The sequence below is a fragment of the Macaca nemestrina genome, chromosome 4 (genome assembly GCF_043159975.1).
Source record: "Macaca nemestrina isolate mMacNem1 chromosome 4, mMacNem.hap1, whole genome shotgun sequence".
Lineage (NCBI taxonomy): Eukaryota > Metazoa > Chordata > Mammalia > Primates > Cercopithecidae > Macaca > Macaca nemestrina.
In genome coordinates, this window is record NC_092128.1 from 43,097,487 (window position 1) to 43,122,941 (window position 25,455).

Here is a 25,455-nt window from a genome sequence, read left to right on the forward strand (position 1 = left end):
AAGCAAAGCCCTGGATGTGTCCTGCCCTACCTTTACCCTTAGCCTTGCCAATGATTCTTGCAGCAAGAGTGGCTTCAAGTCTTGAATCCAATTGTAGATTTGAGCATCCAGGTCACCATATATTGCCTTTTCCACTTCAACCAGGGGCCACCTCAGGCAAATAACTCATTCTAATTTCCAATGGAAATAATCTCTGTAGTTCAGTCCTTTTTCCAATAGTATTCACTTGGTTTCACTATGCTTTTTTGGCTAATGACAAAGGTTTTGAAAACAAGTTTGGATACAGAGAAAGGGGATTTTTAGTAACACGTGATCTTTAAAATGCACCACTTTTTGAAAAAGTAAAATTAAAGAAATAAGAGTCTTAAGAAAAGTATGCAAAATATTAGGATTAATCTTAGGATTAATCAAAATAAAGGCGTTAGAGAGGAGACAAAAAATGAACACGGTAAAATAAAGCCCTGCAGCAATTCCAGGCAGTAAAAGGGAAACTACTGAAGTTCTCTTTCTCTGTTGGTATGTTCTTAATTGAAAAAAGTAATTCTCATGGGAGAGTAACACAGAAAGGAAAGAGGAAAACAGCTGGCTGTTGGCCATGATTTACCATTTACCGCAAAATGAGACTGTTTCTCCTTCTCAAAGTCCACTGTTTTTCCCAAGCAGACATGGACCATACTGACACAAAGCCAATTAACAAGAGACCTAAACAATAAGAAAGAGGTCTAGATGTGTAACTCAGAAGACAGGGCAAGGACACAGAATCAAATTCTGTTCTAAAGTATTATTAAAACAAAAACTCTGTATAACCAAACCAGCTCTCACATCCTAGCAACAGCTCGCTTACTTCAAACAAAACAAAATATAGCAAAATCTAATTATAAAAACCCTTTGTCTTTGTGATGGTGGGTTTTAACTGGTAATTAATCCCAATCTGTACAACTGATGTGGATGAGCTTTCCTTTTACAAGCCAAGAATTTTATAACAGTATCATCTATCTCAATCACTGCTTAATAAAGACAATCCTCTTTAGTTCTTTTTACATGAAATGTTAATGTGGAAAAATAATGCGTTTCATCTGTCTGGAAGAAATTCTTCATGAAATCAACAATGTAAAAGTTTTGGAAGGAAAAAAATGTCACACATCTTAAAACAGAAGTCATGTTAGTTGTATTTAAATGGTTGTGTTTTTGTTCCAACTTTTAATCTGCCTTTTCTCAAGGTACATTCAAACTATTAATTTTCTTGTATAACTGAGTCAAAAAGAAAGGCGACTTGAAAACTAGGTACCAAAATAGGGTGAGAAGACTGTGCTGGTAAATCAGATAGTCTTGTAATATTTCCTTCTTTGGATGTGTTAGAAAACAATTGCTAAAAGGAACGTAAATTTCTTTTTGAGAGTATGGCCAAGATTGTGAAATACATTCCTGAGATTTCCAAACTTTTGTACTGGGAAACTTTTTGTTAGAATATCAAATCTATTAAGGGACCCACACAAACTGGAGTCAAATAGGACATCTTTGCAGTTTTTTAATAGCTTCCAATTTACCAGGTGAGGATTCTGTTCTAAGAATCGTCAGTGAAGACAACGTAGTGAAACAGGGATTTGCTGTATCATGAGATTCTCTCTAAAACCTTTAATTTACGGAAATCTTTTTGGGGTGGTAGAGGCAGAGAGGAGGAGAATTAGAGGAAGTTAAGATTCTTGGTTGAAAACATAACTTTTAAAGGTAAAGTGGGGGATAAAGGAGGAAAACTATACCATATGTCAAGGGCATTATTTATCATAATCCACATTTTCAAACTCTAAGGAAATTGTGTATAAACAACGTCTGCATTTTTCCTTTGCAAGCACATACAATTTTTAACTTTGAACTTTTTTCCCTCAGAATTACTCCTTGTCTCAAAAAGCTTCAAAAATATCTTTGATTTTTCTTCCCCTATTAAACGGACTTTGTTTTTTAAAGCATTTTTTAGCTTCACAGCAAAATTGAGCAGAAAATTCGAAGTTCCTATGTACCTCCCCCGTGCCTCCCCATCTCCAAGCAGCCTCCCGGACTACCAACATCCCATTATCAGTGCTGTACATTTGTCACAAGTGATGAAACACATTGACACATCATTATCCCCAACATACATAGTTTACATTAGGGTTTACTCTCGGTGTTCTACATTCTATGGATTTTAATGTATAATTACATGTATCCGCCATTTTATAGTATCATACAGAATAGGGTCATTACCCTAAAAATCCTGTGCTTCACCTGTTCTTCCTGGCCAACCCAAAATATGTTTACTTTGACAAAGTTGTCTTCAAATAAATACTTAAAAGCAAGGACAAGACCCCTCAAGTTTTAGACAAGTACTAAATTAAGTAGCTCTTACCCACTTGAAAACTAAATGAATGTAGTATTCATCAACAGAAAGCTAAGCAAGAAAAATGCTTTCCCCGCTTTTCCCCCATGACAAGCAAGATTAACCAAAAATATCAGTTACTTAAAAGAAAAAAAGAAAGAAACCAAATGGAAAGAGAATAGAATGCAATCACGCTACTCTCAACAATTTATGTTTTTCTGTTCCTGGATACCTTTTTGAGTGCTTGCGAATTTCAGTCCTAAGGAATGAAAAAAACTGTTTTCTCATTTCAAGTTTTTATTGGTCAATAGCTTCCTAACCGAAAACTCTGCAGTCCTAACACAATACTTTCTATCCATTTTCAAAAATCCAATTCTGGGCATAAAATAGAATTAATGCTCAAGTCAGAAACTTTGTGTTTAGAAGATAAAATAAGAATATTAGGAACCATGAGTAAGAGAAAAAACAAACTTTTATTTTTCCCTTCCTCTCTCTGCAAAACTTCCCTATCCGATAAGGGAGAGCTAGCTTAAATTTACCACAAAGTAAAATATGAGCAAATCCCCTGGAACGAGGAGAACTTTCGCACAGGGCAATTCACTCGAATGTGACATCAGCATTCCTTCTGAGTCACAGTCTGGTCCCCACCCTTTTCTCCCAGGCGACACCAGGCTCCGCATAACCCGGGAGTGGCTCAGGTAAGGCCATCGGTTCCAATGCCTGCGAGGCAGCAGCCAGGCTGGAAATGTCTCCCTGCGCTGAGACGCTGGTGACAACCGCCCTTTGGGACTCCCTGCCAAACAGGGAGAATGCGCGCTTTGACAGATAATTCCCTAAGAGGGAGGCAGTGCTTCGGTAGACAAGTAATGAATGACCAAAAAAAAAAAAAAAAAAAATTCACATTAGAAGTTATCACCAGCACGGGTGCGAAGGCAGTGCATTAAATCAACACTCATTTTATAGGGCCCCAGGCAGCCCAGCTGGAAGGGAGGAGGTCAGAGCTGTCAAAGCACAGCAGAGCCCCAAACCACAAAGGCTTAATGAAGTTGAACTTCCTGAGCCAGGAAGTGTCACGGTCTCGCCCGCACTCGCCCTAAGCTCGTCCTTTTGAGGAGGCACAGGCAGAGCTGAAACATCTTAAGTAAAGTTTCCAACACCTCCAACCGCTGGGACTCCTAAGACGGGAGAGAAGAGCCCCGCGCCCGCCCTCGCTCGCGCTTCCAATTTTGTCGCTCTCGAGTTTGGGGAGCTGGCGGGGCGGGCGGGCACCTACTCTACCCAGGGGGCCGGATCTCTGGGCCCGGGACACCGCAGACCCAGAGCCGGGCTCACGCCAGGCGGCCCGCAAGCTCCACCCGCCTCGGCACCTCCGGCCGCCGCGCACCGCTCGACCCGCGCAGGTGAAGCAGCCGCTGCCCGCCACGAGCGCCCCCCTGAGCACCCCCCTACCTTCTTCACTTTGTTTTCCAGGTCCATGTTTATGCGTCCTATGGGTCCCCTCCTCCTCCAGTCCGGGATCCCACGGCCGGGCTCAGCTGGCCTCCGGCTCCGCTGCGGACACGGGGAACCTGTGGAACTCCCACGCCGCCGCCCAGCAGCCACTCGACCGGCGCCGTCGAACTTCCGCCGCCCAGTCCGCCGCAGCCGGCCTGCGGCAGGGACCCGGGAACAAAGAGGGCCGGGCAGCCAATGGCAGCCGGGCAGCCCCGGGCCGCCGCCAATCACCGAGCGCCGCACGCACCTTCGCGGCCCGAGCTCGGCGCTGGCAAGGTGAAGGGCGGGGCCGCGTCCGGGGCGGCGCCCTGCGGGGCAAGCTCGGGGACCCTGACCTGGTCCCCGGAGGATGCTCTGGGCGTCCACGGGCCGCTTCTGAAGAGCTGGGATCCAGCCTCCCTCTAGCTGAAGATAGAGCAGAACTTTTTCCATTTTGGCAATTTGTACCTGTGTTTGCCCAGGACTTTTTATCTGGGTCAAGGGGAATAGGTATCCCAACTTCTCAGTTTATTTTCAAACTAACTTCTCAGTTTATTTTCAGAGCAAAGAGAGAAAAAATAAAATAAAAAGAGAAAGAGAGAGATTGTAGGGATCGTTAGGGATTCCTGTGATGGACCTTGGGCACTAAATTCACTATTGCGTTGTGGAGATGCCCTTTCCTCGATTGCTTTTCTCCAAAATCCCAAATACTGTCAAGAAACCGCATCTTACATCCCTAACGTCAGTGAATATTCTTAGATTGTTTCCTGAGCATTGGGTTGTTCAAAAGTAAAGATGATGTGAATCACTTCAGAAACAGGTGTCATTCCTTTGGAAGTAGAGGGTTGCCCTTTGTGCTGTGTGAAATGGTGCTAGGCCTGTCGCGTGCTCAGGCTTTGATGACGCAGAGTCATCACATTGGTGCACCAGAGCTGAACTCATTTCATGCCCTAATACAGGAGCAATTGCATCTAATACCTTCAGATTGGTGGGTCCGGAAGGGAGCCTAAGATTACTTAGTCTAGCTTCCTCATTTTGCGGGGAACTGAGGACTCCAGAGGTGCAGGGACCTGCCTAATGTCTTAGCCTGTTGGGGACAGAGGCATTGCTCATGAATCTAAATAACTTCTCAAAGATGTTTGGGGCTGGAAGCAGAGCATGTTGACTAAGGAAAAAGAGCGGTCAATTTTCTTCAATTTGTGGTTATGGCAAAAAATAACATTGCCCAGACAGCAGGTGACATAATTTGACACCTACTTTTAAAAATAACAAAACAGCCGGGCGCGGTGGCTCAAGCCTGTAATCCCAGCACTTTGGGAGGCCGAGACGGGCGGATCACGAGGTTCAGGAGATCGAGACCATCCTGGCTAACACCGTGAAACCCCGTCTCTACTAAAAAATACAAAAAACTAGCCGGGCGAGGTGGCGGGCGCCTGTAGTCCCAGCTACTCGGGAGGCTGAGGCAGGAGAATGGCGTAAACCTGGGAGGCGGAGCTTGCAGTGAGCTGAGATCCGGCCACTGCACTCCAACCTGGGCGACAGAGCGAGACTCCGTCTCAAAAAAAAAAATAAATAAAAAATAACAAAACAATATAAAACAAACAAACAAAAATTCCCCAGTAATGCAGATATTCAGGTCCAGATGTATGTCTACCTTGCCTCTAGAAATTTGGTAGCTAAAAATATCCAAAATTCATTTTAGCCAATACTTGCAACTCTGCTTACTTGATTATTTGTTAACACAGAGCATTGATTTATAATGTGCATGTTTCCTTTATCCTATTAAGAATTAACACTGAAATTACCAAAATGAGTTACGCATTTTTCTTTTAATTGATGTAAAACTTTTCTGTATCATTTTCCCAAATCACCTTGAAAGTTGTGGGCCCCTGCAAAGTTTGCGCTCTGTAAGTGTACAGGAACATGAGGTCTAGCTATGACAAGACAATTTTGTTTCTTTCAGAGAGCTTAACAGATGGAAAATGTCCAGTAAAGCAATTTAAATAAGGCATCAAACAAATGTTGTAACATAAATTTTGGACCCTTATTTGATGAGGTTGCAGAGATGACACTAAGAAAACCATCTGGAAACATTTTTTTTTAAACTGTCAACTTCTGCCTTTCTCCCATTCTTCCCTCCCAACCCTCTCACCATTACATTGTGTGTGTATCATTGACAAGGACGGAAATAGAAATTCAGTGAGTTTTATCTGGAATTGTCACTGTGCCAATTATAGAAAAGTAATTATAGATTATGTATAAATTATAAAAATAAAATTGAGGTAGATAAGTGTTAAAAGAATTAAATTGCAAGTTTTTGTTCAGTTATTCAGGTTTTAAGCTACAGTTATTAAGGAGGTAGAACTGGCATGGTTTGATGACTACGTGTAGTTGATGACAGTGGAATGAATAGAAGATGGCACACATTTCTATCTTGATCACCTCTATGCATGGCTCAGAAAGAGAGAAAATATAGGAGGACAGTCAGGATTTTGTTCAGTTGTGCTTTCTTTGGCTCTGATGGTAGACATAAAGGATCCAATTTTTAATATATTGAGTTTGAGACTGAGACATTGAAATGAAGTATACAAATATACATCCTAAAACCTGGACTAGAGTGCTAATTTAGGGGTTCACATCCTACATAAATAAATAAATAAAGGCTGAGAAGTAAGATGAGCCTGGGAGATAGTAAAATAAAAGAGAAGAATATCAAAGACACCAAGTGAGCAGGACTGAGCAAGAGAAACACATGAAAGAGATAAGGGCTAGATTAAGGGTAAGAAAAAAATTAGAAGTCAAATCCCTGAAATCAAGAAAGGAAATTGAAGAAGAAATTAGTTAACAAATGTCAACTTGTAGAAAAGGGTCAAATGCCCTTTGGATTTAACAAAAAGGAGATCATTGGTGACTTTGGAAAGTGCATTTTTGGTAAAGTTGTGGGGAAAGATATTACTTTACAATTTTATCTCACTTTGTTACCACCAGAGTGCTTTAGTCAATGTTGGACTTGACTTTTCCACAAAACTTATGGAAACATCAGCCAAATAAATGCCCAACTCTGCTGTTTAAATCAAGTAGAGAGGAAATCAATATACTATACTGAATAATACTAAGGAATGTTCTTAAGATCTTTATCCTTAGAAAAGTAAATAAAAATATTAGATTTTACGCACGTGTGCAGGGGCACACACACACACACACACACACACACACACAGAGACAGAGGAGAGAAAGAGAGAGAGAACAAAATATTTATTCAGGTTGAATTCAGTTTCTATGCTATCAAATTATAATATCCAATGAGGGAAATGTGTTAAACATTTATGTACCCTTCATCGTAACGATCACTGGAGAGATGTAAAAATACATAAGACATTCCCTTTGTTCTTTAGCAGTTTATAGATTAGTATGGGAGTAGCAGGCATGTAAGAGTAATGAAGTGTTACAGGTAGAGGGAAGCACACATGAGAGTCAGGGAGAAGGTGGTATTGGGATTTGTAAAATCTTTAGAAAAGAGTAACCTTGGCTTAGTCTTGGAAGATGAATAAGTGTCTTAGTTAAAACCCTTGATTGCAAGTTATATTAGGCTGTTCTTGCACTGCTATACAGAAATACCTGAGACTGGGTAATGTATAAAGAAAAGAGGTTTAATTAGCTCACAGTTCTACAGGCTGTACAGGAAGCATACCTTCTGCATCAGCTTCTGGGGAGGCCTCAGGAAGCTTACAATCATGGCGGAAGGCAAAGTGGGAGCAAGCACTTCACATGGTAAAAGCAGGAGCAAGAGAGAGAGAATGTGTGTGGAGAGGAGGATGAGGTGTGCCACACAATTTTAAATTACCAGCTCCCCTGTGAACTCAGAGAGAATGCTCATTTATCACCAAAGGGATGGCCCAAGCCACTCATGATCCAAACCCCTCCCACTGGGCCCCACCTCCAGCATTAGGGATTACAATTCAACATGAGATTTGGGTGGGGACAAATATACAAACTATATTACAAGTAATAGTAACCCTCAAGCTAGTTTACTTTTAAAAAGGTGGCATTTTATTTTAAGGATACAGAGGTATGTTGCAAAACTCAAGGGCCAGATGCATTTGCAACTAGACCAAGCATTTACCAACATCTGGAACAAGGAATCTACTCCTTCACTGGAGTCATGTGGTCTCTCATCTTGCTGCTTGGCCTCCATCAGCTTTAGCTCTTCCTCTTTGAAGACTCTGTTTTCCTGCACACATGGGCAACCAATAAAGGCAGTCTCAGCTCATTAGTTGACATCACCTTAGTTCAAGCAAAATACCCAATTTGGGATTTCAATCCCTCTAACAGAAAGACTTTAAATAGCCCAGCTTGGATAAGCTCAGACTTCTGATTCAATTAGCTGAAGCTGGCGCCAGTTGAGAGACACAAAGGACAACACATAGACTAAAGCCCAAACTTATAGGGAGTAATAAGAGTTTTCCAAATGCCTCCAAGGATATCTATCTCTGTTGCAGATGTTATAAGGAAATTAGCAAAAGAAGAGGCTTAGGAAGTACAAGCAGAAGATTTTTCTTTCTGTCGATATTGGAGAACTTTTTTCCCTTGACTTTTATTATAGGTTTGGGAGTACATGTGCAGGTTTGTTACATGATTAAATTGCATGTTGCTGGGGTTTGGTTTACAAATGATTTCATCAGCCAGGTAGTGAGCATAGTACTCAATTGGTACCTTTTTGACCCTCACCCTCCTCCCACCCTCTAACCTCAAGTGGGCACCATTGTCTATTGCTCTATGTGTTCTGGTGTACTCAATGTTTCTGAACATTTCAAAAACTATTTAAATTACAGAAACCCCACTTGGGCAAAAAGTTGTAGATGTTTATTTTATTGCTAGGAATGGGGGTGGGTAATGAATGGGACAGGTCTAAAGAATGGAAAATTAATCAGGAGATTCTAGCTATAGCCCACAAGGAATATGATGAGGGCCTAAGTAAAGCAGTAGGAATGAGTGTGGAGAGTTAGAAGGATTTATCAATGATATTAAAGAGGTAGAAAATATTGGACTTGACTGATTCTTGAAAAGGGAGAGGATAAGGAATCCATTAGGATTCTATTTTCCTATCTCTTAGAAATCTATTTTGGGTCACCAACTTGGTAGATATAACACACACCTTAAAGTAAAAAACAAAAGAGGAGAAGAAAATTTAACTGAGAAAGATAGTGGGTTTTGTTTCGTATGTATTGATTTGGCAAAGCCAATAGGATCTGAGTCTGGTGGACAAAAGAAATATCTGGGCTGAAGATACAGATGATGCTACATACACAAGTACACATACATAAACATATATACATATGCACACATAAATACACACACAGAGTAAACACTACATATACCAGGGAAAATAATTATTGAAAACTTTTCTATACTAGATGAGGTAAAAATTTCAAGAGGAAAATGATACACCTGTCTCGTCAATTATTAATGTGATCCCAAGAGGTCTCTTTAGATATGTTAATCAGTTATTAACACCTGTCATAGGAATACCTTTGTGAGTCTGACACAGCTATTATTCCTCATTAGCAGCTTGTATAAGATTACAGGTTGTTCTCTAGGGGCATTTTTTGTTTTTTTTAAAGAAAATAGGTGTCAATGTAGCTTAGAGCAAATTAATATCCCATAACGTTTTTAATTGACCAAAAATTGGGGATTGGCTAAGTAAATAATGGATGAGCCACATGATAGATTTAGCATAGTTACTGATCAATGATACTTAGGAACGTTTGTAATGGAAAACAATTATAATGTTAGAGGAACAGAATATAATATGGAATTGTATATACAGTATGCTCACAGCTATACAAAAATATACCATGCATAGAAAAAGAATATGAGGCAAATACACTAAAATGTCACCAGCAGTTTGCCTTTGATTGGTGGGTCCATGGAGATTCCTTTCCTCCTTTTAAAAATATTCCATGATTAGTATGACTATTTTAAATGAAAAAACCTTATTTAAAAATATATTATTTCAAGCATTTTAGGGGGACAGAGCAGTGGCAGTGTAATTTTCAGTCTCTACAAAAGCCTACATTAAGAAACAAACAAACAAAAACCAGATCCACTAATTAGCAAAACCAAATGCCCAGGGACAAACTTCAGAAAAAACTCTGTAATAAGGTATCTTCATAAACCCCAAAACACAACAGATGACGGCAAACCACCGAAAGTCACAAGACATATATGCATAAACGATTATGTTTTAAGGAGGGAAGAAAACAGTGGGGTGGTGTCTGATGGATGGAAGAACTAGATTGCTCTCCTCCAGTTATTTATTGTAAAGCATTTCAGGCCAATTTTATAATAGCAGCTGGAAAAGTAAAAAGGATTGAAGGGAGGGAATGAAGCCATCTAGCCCTTGTGCTATGTCAAAGCTGACCCTCCAGGACTCTCTTCTAGGACAAGTTTCCACAATCAGAAATTGCTTAGAGAGAAATCAAAATTGAGCAGGATGGGGCAGTAGAGGCAATGGAAAGAAGCCTAGAGGGGCGCCATCCAATTTGGTAGCCACTAACTGCGTGTGGTTATTTCAATTTTAATTAATTTTATTTAAGTTTTAATTAGCTAAAATTAATTAAAATTTAAAATTTGGCTTCTCAGTCACACTGACCACGTTTCAAATGTTCAACAGCCAGAGAAGGGAGCAGTGTCAGGAAATCTCAAAAGTACTGCTGTATGTTTTATTTATTTTTATTTGTAGCACTTTATAAAAACAAAGAGACGAGGCGTGGTGGCTCATGCCTGTAATCCCAACACTTTGGGAGGCCGAGGCAGGCAGGTAACCTGAGGTCAGGAGCTCAAGGCCAGTCTGACCAATGTGGTGAAACCCTGTCTCTACTCAAAATACAAAATTAGCCAGGCATGGTGGTACATGCCTACTATCCCAGCTACTCAAAAGTCTGAGACAGGCGAATCGTTTGAACCCAGGAGGCAGAGACTGCAGTGAGCCAAAATCGCGCCATTGTACTCCAGCCTGGGCAACAAGAGCAAAACTCCTTCTCAAATAAATAAATAAATACATAAATAAAATAAAATAAAAAACAAAGAAAGATGGAGCTCTCTAGAGTTGGGCAAGATTTCCTGAACTTTGCCTTATTATAAAAGTTCAGGAAAGCTAATACCACATGAAAATGAGCAACAGTAAATTATCAAGATAAAATTCCATACAAAGTTGTCATAACAAAAAAGAGAAAAAAGGAGCAGCATAACATCATTACAGATAGTGAAAGAGCATCAGAAAAATGTGTCCACAAAACAAAACTATAAGCTATTATTTGAAAACAAGCTAAAAGGCATTAACAAGATAATATATGTAAAGGATCACACAAATCGGAATTTAAAAAACTCAGAAGTGAGGTGAGAGAACTTAGGAAAAAATTAGAAATTAAGAAAACAATATTAACAAAATGAAGACTAAAGTAAAAGAATAAAAGAGCAAAACACTAATAATGGCTAAGACCAATAGAAGGTAAAACAGAAGAAGAATATTTGAAAAAGAAATAGTCTAGAGAAAGTAACAAGTATTGAAAACAGACTAAAAATGTGAAACACAAGGATAATAGGAATCCCTGAAGAAGAAAACCAAACCAAAGGAACAAAACAAAAACTACATACTATAATTAAAGAAGTCTTTCTTGAATTAAAAAAAAATTTAAAACTAGATATTGAACGATTGCTGTACATGCCTGAGACTATCAACTCAGAAAAATCAATACCAAAGCATAACCTAGTAAAATTACTGGACTTTCAAGAATGGGGGAAAAATCCTTTGGGTTTTTAGATTTTTAAAAATGTATGTAACTTAGAAAGAAAATTATATTATCATCTGACATAGTAATCCTTTAGCTCAGAAAAAAATGGAGAAACAAGATATTTAGGAAAGATGCTGTGAGCCAAAGATTTTATATGAAGTGACTCTCAAGTGTAAAGGACACAGACAAACTTTTATCAACATGCGAGAACTCAAGAAATATTGATCCCATCAGCCCTTTATGAGGAATCTATAGAGAATGAGCTTCAGACAACCAAAGTTACTGGAGAGATATTGAAATAAGGAGGTGAGTGTTAACTCTATAGATGACTCCTATAGAACAAAAACTAGATGAGAAACAAAAAGGAGAGAGTGTAATGTATATTAACCATATGATCTGACAATGTAGATATAATAAAAATAAAATGGGAGGAAAACATATAAAAATTTTAACAGACTTTCAATATTCATATTGGTGGTAATATTAGCATAATCTGCTGCTATGCATATAACAGGAAGTAAAACAAATGAGTAATCAGGGGATAGTCTAATTTTATCATCCCCTGTAATCTTGACAACCAGGATTCCAGGTGTATAAGAAAGAAGTTAATCTAAACTCCTTAAACTATAATAGTTTTGAATTTGACTTTCTGTCTATTTACTAGCTTTTTCCACAGAGAAGGACTACAATGACTAACTTAGTAGCAAAGAGTATCTCTAGAACACAGATTGTGATCTTGAAATAAAATTTTCACTGAAAGGAACCTAGAACTTCATGGAAAATGACTGATTCCAGGTCTAAAGCAGAAAATGTGTAAGTTAAGCGTAAAACATGTTGTCATAGAAGCGAGCAAGGAGGGTATGAAAAACTACTGGGATCATGTCAAAAGAAGTTAAGCCAGCTTGACTTCTCTTGCTAGCCAAAAATGGGTCAACTTGAGCTTCAATAATGATAAAAATTACAGTAAATTAAAACCCATCAAATATCTATAAATTCATAATAATATTTTAAAAACCAGGCATCTTTGAAGAATAATAGGGAAGCATTCAATGATCTAAAGAATTAGTAAGTAAAGAGAAAGAATCAAGGATTTATTGTGTCTTTTCAATATGAACTGTACCACTGGATAACCAAATAGTAGAATGTACCTCTTTATAGAAAGTACTCCAATTAATGCATTAAAAAATGATAGAATTAGAATATCACCATTTCAAAACAATGAGTAAAATCAGTATCGCTGACTGCTGCCATCATAAAAAGAGACACAATCTGACATTATGTATCAAACACCTCCCATAGGTCTACCAAAGGGATAACACCTGAACTTGGTCCAGTCTTTGTATCCAGCTGCCAATTGGCAGGAAATGCCATAGACAGAAGAACATATTGAACTACTCCAAGAACACCAAATCAGCAAAATCCAGACTGCAGGAAGCTCTACAGATCAAATGATCTTGGTTCTTCAATAGAAAATTGTAAGGAAAAGAAGGGGATGAAAGGAGTACCTATAGATTAGGAGACTTAAAAAGACATATTAATTATTTAAAAATAGGCAAGGATAAAATTAAACCATAGTGTCTAGGGATACATGATTGAGTAATGAAATTCTTTAAAAATGCAGGAAGTAATTGGCTAAAATATAAGGAAAATGGTTACTAATGGGGACAGGAGGGGCTTATGATTGAGATGGAGCAAATAGACAAGATTTCTTGCGTACTCACCAAACTTCACAGAATAAGGAATCCCGGAGAGCTAATGGAGGGTCTCTGCTCTAAACAGAAAAGAATAATAATTCCCAGTTACATCTATTCCTTGTGTTCTTGATACAGCAACATGCCTTTTCTTCATTCATATGCACCCCCAGCTTTGCCAAAATACATCTGTTTCATGTATAAACAAAAATTTAACTCTTCCCATCTCAAAGATAACAATTGCATCTAACTCTAAATCCAGGATATCTGGATGATACAAATTAGTCTCAATCAGGTCTATATGTTGTTTATCATGATTCTGTTCGAATGAGCTAAATGATAAACATAACCAACAGCCAACTTAAACAATGTAAAGTGGGTGTATCAGTTTACAAGGGCTGCCATAACAAATTACTACAAACGAGACGGCTTAAAATAACAGAAATTTATTTTCTCATGACACAGGAAGCTAGAAGTCTGAAATCAAGGTATCAGAAGGGCCATGCTCCCTCTGAGGGTTCTAGGAAAGAATTCTCTCTTGGCCTCTTCCTAGCTTCTAGTGTTTGCTGGAAATCCTTGGCATTCCTTGGTTTGCCTTTCCTGCTTGGGCATTTTCTTTTGAAACCCAGTCACCCACTTTCCTGCTTGGACATTTTCTTTTGAAACCCAGTCTAGAAGCCTAGCTAGAGAGGAACTGATGCCCCAGCTGACAGCCCGCACCACCTTGCCAAGGAAGTGTCCCAGCTGGGCCATTTCAGCTGATGCTGTATGCAGCAGAGACAAAGTATCCTTGCCGCCTTTCCTGCCTAACCTGCAGATTTATGAGCAAAATTAATAGTTTTGGTTGTTTAAATCTACTAAGTTTTGAGGTATTTTGTTACACAACAACAGACAATCCATTTCTAGCATCATCCAAAGCAGTGGTTCTCAACTGGGGTAGCTGCAGTACTCCAATTTTGCCTTGTTCTTCACATGACCATCTTCTCTGTATGTTTGTCTGTGACTGTGTCTGACTCTCCCTCTCCTTTCTCTTATAAAAACACTAGTCATTGGATTTAGGGCCCACCCGAGTTCAATATGACCTCTTAACTAATTATATCTGCAAAGACCCTATTTGCAAATAAAGTCGCATTCTGAAGTTCTGGGCATATATGAATTTTTGGGGGCACATTATTTAACCCACTACAAATAAACTTGCTTCTGTTTGGGAAAACAAAAGCAAGGTAGCGACAGTAAAACTTCTTGGAAAAAAAACAAAAGCAATCTGTTCTGTTCCACACTGTTTCACAGCAAATATTATATCAGGCAGAACTGAGAAAATAAGAGCTAACTTTCCTAGGGGTGGAGTTAGGTTCTTGGTCTTCCATTTTGGATGCACTGAATTCTTACTACTGAGATGCCGTTCTTTATCCATTGTCCCCTGTGATGACCTTCCAGAGAGGCATTTGAAATTTTGCTTCTGGAGAGTAGTCCTATCCTAACAACTGTCCTATCCTGTCCTGTCCTTTGGGTATTTGGGATTTGGGGGATGCCATAATACAATGAGATATAGGCTACTTTTGCCAGGCTTGAGATTTACTTAACATTTGCCTGCCATTTTTATTTCAAGGGAACCTTTAAGTAAGTATTCCTCAACCATGATACTAATGATATTTTGGAACAGATAATCTTTGTTGTGGGGAGCTGTCCTGTGTATTGTAGAATGTACAATAGCATTCTGGGCCTCAACTCACCAAAGGCCACTGGCATCCCACTCCAGTTATGACAACCAAAAATACCTCCAGACATTGCCAAATGTCTTCTGGAGAGCAAACTCATCCTCAGTTGAGAACTACTGCTATACATGAGGCCAGAAATGGATCATCTGTTGTTGTGTTAAAGAAATACCTCAAAACTCAGTTGATTAAAAAAAAAAAACCCTAATCATTAATTTTGCTCAAAAATCTGCAGTTTGGGCAGGAAAGGTAAGGATATCTTTTCTCTGCTGAATACAACATCAGCTGAGATGGCCCAAATGGGGCAATTCATTGGCAAGTTAGTGCTGGCTGGCTGTCAGCTGGGGCATCATTTCCTCTCCAGCTAGGCTGCTGTGAGTTGCTTTGGTGTCTTTATGAATGGTGACCGGGTTTCAAAGGAAAATGTTGCAAAAGAGTAAAGTAGAGTTCATGACATTTCATGACTTTGAAAGCCATGTAGTATTCGTTATTTAAGAAGAGTACGTGGAGGCCGGGCGCGGTGGCTCACGCCTGTAATCCCAGCACTTTGGGAGGCCGAGACGGGCGGATCACGAGGTCAGGAGATCGAAACCATCCTGGCTAACACGGTGAAACCCCGTCTCTACTAAAAAATACAAAAAAAATTAGCCGGGCATGCTGGCGGGCTCCTGTAGTCCCAACTACTCGGGAGGCTGAGGCAGGAGAATGGCGTGAACCAGGGAGGCAGAGCTTGCAGTGAGCCAAGATTGCACCACTGCACTCCAGCCTGGGCGACAGAGTGAGACTCCGTCTCAAAAAAAAAAAAAGAAGAGTATGTGGAATGGGAGATACGGTTGCAATCTTCTTCGGAAAATATACTCTTTTGCCATCTGCCCTGTGAACACAAAAGCTCACATTCTTTCCATCTGCCTAATAGAATGATTTCATCCTTTAAGATCTTCAAGTCTCCACAGCTCAGTCTAGTACCTGTCGTCTGAATCAAGTCTAGGTGTGGATAATTCTCCTCAGGTGTGGTTAATTAGTATAGCTGCTTGAGTACCATTCCTCTTGATCTGAAAAGCTCTGAATTAAAGGGACAAGTTATCCATTCTTCACACACACTCAGCATATACTGAGATAGTCCCAGAATATCTGCTGTACAAAATCCCTTCAAATACGGGTAAAACAGGAAGCACCTAACAGTCACTGTTCCACAGCAGTTCTGAAATCCAGCCAGGGATGTGTTGTCACTTTCTTGACTAGGGTTTATTCTTGCTCTTTAAAGATTGTTTTTCATGGATCTTGTTTTCACCTTCTGGGCTCTTCATTCTGATATCCGAGTCAGTCATCTTCTTTTTCCACCAAAAATTCTCCATGTTTACACCTGAGTCATTCTTTTAACCAGCTTCCAGCTTGCAAACTTGGGAGTTCAGAGGAACTGCCTGTTCGATGGAGCTGTACTGACTCTGCCTGTTGAGTCTGTGCTGTTATAATTACTTAAAAAAATCTTGTGAGTTTCTTATGTATCAACTTATAATACATTCTATTAGGTCAAAGCTACACCTACAAATCTCTTTGCAATTATTCTTTCCCTATCTTGAGCTCAAACTGCGAAACTTTCATTGGATAACACATTTAGTATTCTTAGAAACCTTTCCTTTTTAATGTGTAATATCTATGTGGTCCACTCGAAGATACCTAGCGGGCCTTCTGTCTCTCTGAAAGGTTATAAATCAGTCACTATGTTATGTATTTCTGAAGTCTTCACAAAGATGCTTAATCACCACCCTGGACTTGATCTTTGCCCAGAAGTTATTTCTTAATTTAAAAAATGATTTTCCATATGGAAATCCTGGGTATGAGAAGCAGCTTTACTTTAGAACTCAGGAATTAACAGTCTTTTTTGTTTAATAGTGCATTCTTTAGTTCTTCTCTCCTCTCAAATTTTGTCATAGGTGCCCTTTTAATATTCTGCAATCATCAAATTTTAGTTACTTTTTCTATTTTCTACGTTATTGCAGAAAACAATCTTGGCAAACTTTCTGCCAGTACATACCAATTGCTTCCCTTCCTCCAGTTCCTGGTAACATTCACCATACCTTTCTGTTAAGCCCTCACTGACAGCCTCCTTGAGGCCTTTAGCTTTAGCTAACTGTCTCTTAGAAACCATTTAAGAGGCAGGGGTGTCCAATCTTTTGGCTTCCCTGGGCCACAGCAGAAGAAGAATCATCTTGGGCCACACATAAAACACACTAACCCTAATGATAGTTGATGAGCCAAAATTTAAAAAAAAAAAAAAAAAAGGCAAAAAAAAAGTCATAATGTTTTAAGAAAGTTTACCAATTTGTGTTGGGCTGCATTCAAAGCCATCCTGGGCTGCATGTGGCCTGCGGGCTGTGGGTTGGACAAGCTTGATAAACTTTCAAATAGTTATCGCAAGGCACTTGGAGTTTCTGCTCTCTTCTGTCTATAACCAATGCCACATGTTTCAGATTTTCTTTTTGGCAGCACTCCACTACTAGTACCCAAAGGCTGTTGTAGTATTTATTGCTTTGTGACAAACCATTCCAAAGTTAGTGGCGTAACACAGTCATTTTAGTAGGCTTAAAAAGTGTATGGGCCAGAAATTAGAACAGAGCATGGTAAGACAGTCTTTTTCCATGGTGTATGGGGCTTCAGCTGGAAGTGTTGAAGGCTGGTGATGACTCAGTCATCTAGCTGGGGGCCAGAATCATCTAGAGCTGTCTTTGCATATCTGGTTGATACTGACTGTTGACTAGGACTATCAGTGAGAGTCTCTACATGCCCTCAGCTTGTGTTTTTTCTTCATGGGCCAGTTGCTCGCAGTCTGATAGCTGGGTTCTGGGACTGCGTATTCTAGGAGAGCAAGCTGGAAGTATATGGCATTTTTCTGAACTAGCCTCATAAGTCTATGGTATCACTTTCACTAAACTCTCTTGGTTGAGGCAGTCATAAAGGTCCATTCAGGATTCAGGGGACATAGATCACATTATGCAATAGTTAGAGTATCCATATTACATAGTAAGAATGTGGTATGGGAAATATTTTTGTGCCTAACTTTAGAAGATACAATCTGTTACACTTACTGAGTAAAATATTTGTATCTCTAGCCTGTAACCCTAATTTTTAATCTCTAAGCAACAGGTTTAAGCCTCTGTCTATTTCTTCTATCCTCAATTTAAAGGCCTATTTAAATTGAGGTCACTGTCTAAGATGGCCAGAGATGATAGAAAGTTTTATCTTGTATGGGGATTGATTCCAGGTTTCTGTGCTTTGAAATTAGAGTTTTAGAGGATTTAGGCAGGAAGTGCATAGAAGACACAGTCATGCACCAAATAATGATGTTTCAGTCAATGACTGCCCATAAGGTGGTGGTCCCATAAAATTGTAATGGAGCTGAAAATTTGTATAGCCAAGTGACACTGTAGCCATTATAATGTTATAGTACAACACATAATGCATGTGTTTGTAGTTATGCTGCCAAAACAAACCCATTGTGCTGCCAGTTATAGAAAATTATAGCCATACAATTATGCACAGTATATAATACTTGACAATGATAATAAACGACTATGTTACTGGTTTAGGTATTTATAATACTAACATTTTATTATTTTTGTGTGTACTCATACTTATGAAAAAAATTAACTGTAAAACAACCTCAGGCAGGTGCTTCAGGAGGTATTCCAGAAGAAGGCATTGCTATCATAGGAGATAGAAGCTCCATGCATGTTATTTTCTCTGAAAACCTTTCAGTGGGACAAGATGTGGAGAAGGAAGATGGTGATATTGATGAACCAGACCCTGTGAACATCTAGGCTAATGTGTGTGTTTGCATCTTAATTTTTAATTAAAAAGGATCAAAAATTAAATCAAAAGAAAAAATCAAAAAGCTTATAGAATAAACATATAAGAAAGAAAATATTTTTGTACAGCTGCACAATGTATTTGCATTTTAAGCTAAGTGCTATTACAAAAGAGTTAAAAAGTATCTTTAAAAGTTTAAACAATTATGAAGTAAAAATGTCACAGTAAGTCAAGGCTAATTTATTATTGAAGAAATAAAGCTACTTTAAATGTATTGTAGCCTAAGTGTACAGTGTTTATAAAGTCTACAGTGGTGTGCACTATTGTCCTAGGCCCTCATCTTCATTCACCACTCACTCACTCACTCACCCACCCAGAGCAACTTCCAGTCCTGCAAGCTCCATTCATAGGAAGTGCCCTATACAGACACACATTTTAAATCTTTTATATGTATTTTTACTGTACCTTTTCTATGTTGAGATATGTTTAGATACACAAATAACATTGTGTCACAATTGCCTACAGTATTCAGTACAGTAACATGCTGTACTGGTTAGTAGCCTAGGAACAATAGGCTGTGCCATATTGCCTAGTTGTGCAGTGGCTATCTCATTTGGGTTTGGGTAAGTACACTCTGTGATGTTCACACACAGATGAAATCACCTAACAATACATTTCTCAAAATACCCCTGTTGTTAAGGGATACATGACTGTAACTTGATGTATCATGGGAGATTAAACCTCCCCCATTTCTCTGACTCCTGAAAAACACTACTCTAATACACTCTGGTTGATATAGGACAACACGTTCAGTTTTTGTACCTCAGCAGGACCCATGATTTTTTTGACTTTTGCTAACTTGAATTTCTGGCCACAGCCAGCGTTTCTCTTAAAAAATTGCTGATCCATGCTAATGAACTTTTTATTCTGTCTGATGAATCAGAAAGAAAGATCCTAGCTTGTTTCTTTCCTGTAATTTATTGAAGGTGGCAAAAGTTCACCAACACCCTCCAATACCCTGACATTTGCTATGAAGTCCTCTTCAGTAACAGCTTTTGTGTATATGGCCTATGTCCTAAGAGAAAACTGGAAACAGATTTAACCAACTCCCTTGATACCATTTTCAAAGGATTGCTATCTCCTCATGGTCTCCCACCTCGAATAGAACCACATTTTATGGTTTTTACTTTGTAAAACCCCACTTTTAGGTATAATACCTAAATGTCTTGCTGTTATCTAGTTGCATATGACAGGGACATAATTTGAACTAGTTTAAGCCAGTTGGGGTTTTATTGGCTTTATGTAACAGTGAGAGAAGGGTAGTTGGAACTACCTTTAAGGATCACTAAAAAGAGATTTGAACACCATTAGAATACTCTCTTTCTCTGTTTCTTGCAGCACTCCAGATTCATTCTCTTAGAAGAGTTTTTCCATGTCATAGGGAACATAGCTACAGACAGTTCCAGGTCACATCTTCCATAACCAGACAAAAGAGGCCTGGTCTTTACAAATTGAGGTTTGAAAAACCCTAGGAATGATCTGTGATCAACTGAGTTTTCTCTTCTCATTAAACTAAAGAGTCATGAGGTATCATTACCCGCTGCTGCCCTTTATAATCTTAAGGCAAATGCTGGTACAAAAAACTCATTTTCTACTCTAGAAACATTTTTTTTTTTATTGAAAAAAACTCCATACTATTCCACCCAATTACAGTAAGATTTAGTTTAAGCAGAAATCCAGAGCAGAGAATAATCCCTTTTAAATTGTTGAATAAATTTAGAAATGATGTAAAAAGCAGAAAGGAAAGATATAGACTGTTTTTCTCATGAATGAATGTTAAGTATTAACAATAATGTTAGACATATGCTTGCTCTTTTCCTCAGCAAACCAAGAAAATCTGAATAAAAGATGGGATTGTGAAATAGAAATGTGAGGCATCATAGCATTGGAGTTTATTGAGGTAATTGGCTAGGAATTCCTATGTGTCTCAGAATGGAGAATTTCACATCATTTTTAAAACAAATAATTCCTTGTGGGCAAACACAGTGAGTACTGAGTGGTATTTGTGGAATGATTCTCTATGGCAGCATGCTCCCTGGGTAGAATGATTAGAAAGATTACCTTTTAGGAATAAGCAGTAAGGGCTTTTCAAAGTGTTACTCAGCAATCAAAATAGCAGTGGAAACATTGTATTATCAAAGGACCATAAGCACCATGCAAATTTAAACAACTTCTGTATAAATTACAACACAATATGTTGTCTTAATGGGTTATTACTACTAAATAATTTTACTTAATAATAAAAAATTCTATTAAATTATCATTTAATACATTTTCTTTAAACATTTACACAAGATCTCATTTTTAAAACTGCTTTCCCTTGGGTGTACCATTTCCCAAGAGCTCAGTATGTTATGGTTAATGGAAATGTTGTCATTGTCAGATTGCCTCTTAACTGTAATATAAATATGAGTCTCTGGTAAGGCTCAGTGTGAACAAAAGCTACTAATTTATTTTTCATAAGTTGAATCATCCCTAAAAAGGGATAGCACAAGCTTATTGGTGACTATTTTAGTATAGCACTTGCTGTGATAGCTGGGTAAGGAGGAAAATCGATTATAGTTCTGAAAGAGATGTAGATTTTGTTCACTTAAAACTCAGGCTTTTAATCCCTGGATAGAAACCTAGCCTGGAATGCATTCTGAAAGACATAACGTTTGCTTCTACCATAACAGGATGTAGTAACTTCAAGACGCCTATCATTTAAACAAATAGATTAGTCAAAATAACAATGTGAAAAATATGCCAAATAAGGACAACACGTTCTTTTTGGATCAGTGAAAAGTAAATTGTGCAACAAATTTTCCGTCATATTTCATCTGCTTTTGGTATGTCACAGAAACTGCATCAGTGTTCCTATACACATGAGAAATTATAGGTATCAAAGGCAGATGAATTAATTAATTGGTTTCTTTGCTACTGGTTAAGATTTAATCTCTCTGTAATCTTAAAAAATAATATGGTGAAAATATGTGCACAATTTACTTCATCCCATTTTTTCTGGTTTTGGTGAATTATTAGGAAATAGTTAATTTTATATTACATTTCTCTGCCCACAGCAGGCTACTAATTCTATTCAAGTTAATTCACCTCAATTCAATTCATTTCCCACTGAGAGCTTATTCCTCTCCTAGTCAATATGGCATGTAGTCCAAAGATGTAAGATGACCTTTCATTAAATCCTAGTTAAAAAAAGAATGATGAAATGGTAGGAAATAGTTAAATAGCAACTCAGTTATTAAATTAATGCAAGGTATAAGTGAGAGTAAGTGCTGCAGACTTAAAAAATAAGACATGTATGTTTGCAACAGATCTATTCATAATGGCAAAACACTGGAAGAAATTAAAATACTCATTATTGGTAGAGAAGATAAAGACATTATTTATATTCACACTTTGGAATTCAACATTTAAAATGAATTAACTAGAGTTATATGCATTGACATTGAACCTTATATACAATATTGGTTTGGGGCAATCAGGCAATTCCACTTAGAAAAGATACAGTTAGATCTATTCATTATACCATAGAGCAATATAAACTCAAATGTTTGAATGAAATTATTAAGTACTAGAAAAGAGAACAGAAGAGAACTTCTTTATAAAATTATGTTAGGAGACTCCATTCTAACTTTGATTCAAAATGCAGAAGTTGTTTTAAAACTGACAAAACTGATTACATTAAGCAATCTTTTTTGTGACAAAACCATCATAAGCAAAGTCAGAAGACAAATGGCAAACCAGAGGGGAAAATAATTATTCAGAATTAATATGCTAGGAATTTATTTTTTAAAGTATCAATAATCTAAGTGAAGAATGTGCAAAGGACTGTAAAACCAGTTCACAGAAAAGTCAAATGAATTATAAACATAAGAAAAAATACACAACTTCTTTCATAATAAGAGAATTTAAATTAAACTACAATCAGATGCATTTTTCAGTTATTAAATTAGCAAAAATTAAGTTTAGTGATGCTGAAGGGAAAGAGGCACCCGTATATCATTGGTATGAGTACAAAATAGTATATTCTTTATGAAGTATAATTTGGCAATGTCTATCAACATTACAAATGTATCTCACCTTTGACCCAGGAGTCCCACTCACAGAGATTTATCCTACAGAAACACATGCACACATAAGAAATGACGTATGTTATGATCTGCACATTGTATTAGTAAAATATTAGAGAATAGTCATGTCCATTAATAGAGGACTGGTATAGAAACTATAGTAGATGTACGTTATGGAATGTTATGTAGTTATAAAAAAGAATGAGAAAGTGCTTTGCGTTAAGGATGTGGAAAGATCTATATGTGATAAGATGTGTTGTTTTTGTTTGTTTATTTGGTTTTTTTGTTTGTTTGTTTTGAGACAGAGTCTCGCCCTGTCACCCAGGCTGGAGTGCAATGGTGCGATCTCGGCTCACTGCAACCTCTGTTTCCCGGGTTCAAGTGATTCTCCTGCCTCAGCCTCCTGAGTAGCTGGGATTACAGGTGCCCGCCACCACACCTGGCTAATTTTTGTGTTTTTAGTTGAGACGGAGTTTCACTGTGTTGGCCAGGCTGGTCTCAAACTCCCGACCTCATAATCTGCCCACCTTGGCCTCTCAAAATGCTGGGATTACAAGCATGAGCCACCACGCCCAGCCAAGATGTTTATTTTTAAAAAATCAAAAATCGAGAAACATAAAAATATAATTGTATTTGCTCATATTGGAAAGATTCAAAATAAATTAATGAGTGATTATCTATGGGGAGAAAATAAAGGGGTCCGTAGAGTGGCAGCAATATGGGAGGAAGCAGGGATTTTTAGTTTATTGTGTATTGTTTTGTATTGTTTTGTTTTTTTTGCAGTATGTGTAGAATACCTACTGAAATTAACTAACAGCACCCTGTGAAAAGAAGAAAGAACAAAGTACAGAAGCCTGAATATGTTATGACTACTTTTATGTGAAGTTAAAAAACAGGCAATGTAAAACAGCTTGTAATAAATACTGTGACAAAACCAAGAAATGATTAACACAACATTCAGAATGGTTGAAGGAAGATAAGCAGGCAGAAAATATAGAAAAGAAAAAGGCAATCACTGTGGGTTATAGGGGTTTAGTAAGTTTTCCTGGAAGGAGGGGGACAAAAACTAGTTCTTGCAGGGTGTGGATTCTAGTAAATATAGTTCATATTTATATATCGCTTTATAGTTTGTAAAACATTACATGCATGTGATATATTGTTTTGATAACAGAGAGACATGAGAGCAGGTACTCAAAATGAAAATATAAAAAAGAAAAAAAGCATAGCCTAGGCACAGAGGATGGGAAGGCACATTCTGCATTATGAGACTTTGAGGGATCTACCTGGCTGGGCAGTTGAGTTAGGTTATAATGAATAATGGATCAACAGATTCATAGGTTGGATTATAATGGGATTGAGACTTTATCTGGGACACCATTAAAGGTTTGTTTGTTTGTTTGTTTACAAAAACAGATCTAAGAAGTATTTGAAAATTGAACACAGCAGCACTTCCTAGGACCTGCCTAACACCAGCTCTTGCCTTCAGGCTCATCACTGACAATCATCAATAGGACTAACACTGACCAATCCCATGCCTACTTAGGTGGAACCCTTGATTACTTAGAAATGTGTTGTTAAATTTCCACATATTTTGATTTTTCAATTTTCCTTGTATTATCAGTTTCTAATTTCATTTCATTGTAGTTGGAGAACACATTTTGTGTGATTCCAAGCCTTTTACATTTATTGAGACTTGTTGTATGGCTTAACATATGGCCTATGCTAGAGAATGTTCCATGCGCACCTGAAAATAATGTGGATTTTGTTGTTGGGGTGAGTGTGCTATAGATGTCTGCTACATCTGGTTGGTTCATAATGTCAAGTTTTCTATTTCCTTGTCAATCTTCTGTCTAGTTATATCCAATATTGAAAATAGAAGACTGAAACATCCAACAATTACCAGTGAATTGTCTGTTTCTCCCTTCAATTGTGTCATTTTAAATTTTGCGTATTCTTGCACTCTGTTGTTATGTGAATATGTTTTAATTGTTACAACTTCTGATAAATCAATCCTTTTAACATTGTAAAATGTCCTTTTTGTTCCTAGATAAAAAAGATATTCTTATCTTAAAGTATCTTTTTTCTGATATTAGTCTAGCAACTCCAAGTCTCTTTTGGTGACAGTTGGCATAGCGTATCTTTTGCATCCTTTTACCTCCAATCTACTTATACTTTTTAATCTAAAGTGTCTCCTGTAGGCAGCATATAGTTGGATCATGTTATTTTAAAAACGCATTCTGCCAATCTCTACCTTTTATTTGGAGTGTTAAATCCATTTATATTTAATATGATTACTGATAAGGTGAGCTTTATGTCTTCCATTTTTTGATGGTTTTGTATGCCTTAGACCTTTTTTGTTCTTCTATTCCTCCATTGCTGCCTTCTTTTGTTTTAAATAGATATTTTCAAGTGTACCATTTTAAATTCCATTTTTATTTCTTTTACTATATGGTTTTTAACTACTTTCTTAGCCCAGGGATTATAATTAACATC

The 25,455-nt window shown here is 37.9% G+C and overlaps 3 protein-coding genes across 16 annotated transcripts in view; 2 read left to right on the forward strand and 1 right to left on the reverse strand.

The window, feature by feature from the left end:
• LOC105475649 (testin LIM domain protein) overlaps positions 1 to 3,936 on the reverse strand; it is a 49,240-nt gene extending 45,304 nt beyond the window's left edge. For both annotated transcript variants that reach the window (XM_011731109.3, XM_071094591.1), the window contains exon 1: positions 3,803 to 3,936. In XM_011731109.3, the coding sequence (XP_011729411.2) occupies positions 3,803 to 3,829 (27 nt within the window). In that variant the 5' untranslated portion in view covers positions 3,830 to 3,936. The remainder of the gene's footprint in view (positions 1 to 3,802) is intronic.
• The window catches only part of LOC105475715 (transcription factor EC), a 557,301-nt gene that overhangs the window by 282,649 nt on the left and 249,197 nt on the right, over positions 1 to 25,455 (forward strand). The gene's annotated exons all lie outside the window — the stretch shown is intronic.
• LOC139362757 (protein tonB2-like) lies at positions 1,181 to 25,391 on the forward strand. Of its 5 annotated transcripts, none has more exons than XR_011622023.1 (4): positions 1,182 to 3,051; positions 3,824 to 4,123; positions 20,716 to 20,792; positions 23,746 to 25,389. XR_011622023.1 is itself a non-coding variant. In XM_071094593.1 (3 exons), the coding sequence occupies exons 1-3, from the start codon at positions 2,906 to 2,908 to the stop codon at positions 20,735 to 20,737; spliced, it is 468 nt and encodes a 155-aa protein (XP_070950694.1). In that variant the 5' UTR covers positions 1,181 to 2,905; the 3' UTR covers positions 20,738 to 21,039. The 5 variants fall into 5 exon arrangements, 3 of the variants coding, with proteins under 3 accessions (XP_070950694.1, XP_070950695.1, XP_070950693.1); XR_011622024.1 differs by lacking the exon at positions 1,182 to 3,051 and adding an exon at positions 3,063 to 3,216 and having other exon boundaries at positions 23,746 to 25,391; XM_071094593.1 differs by lacking the exon at positions 23,746 to 25,389 and having other exon boundaries at positions 1,181 to 3,051; positions 20,716 to 21,039.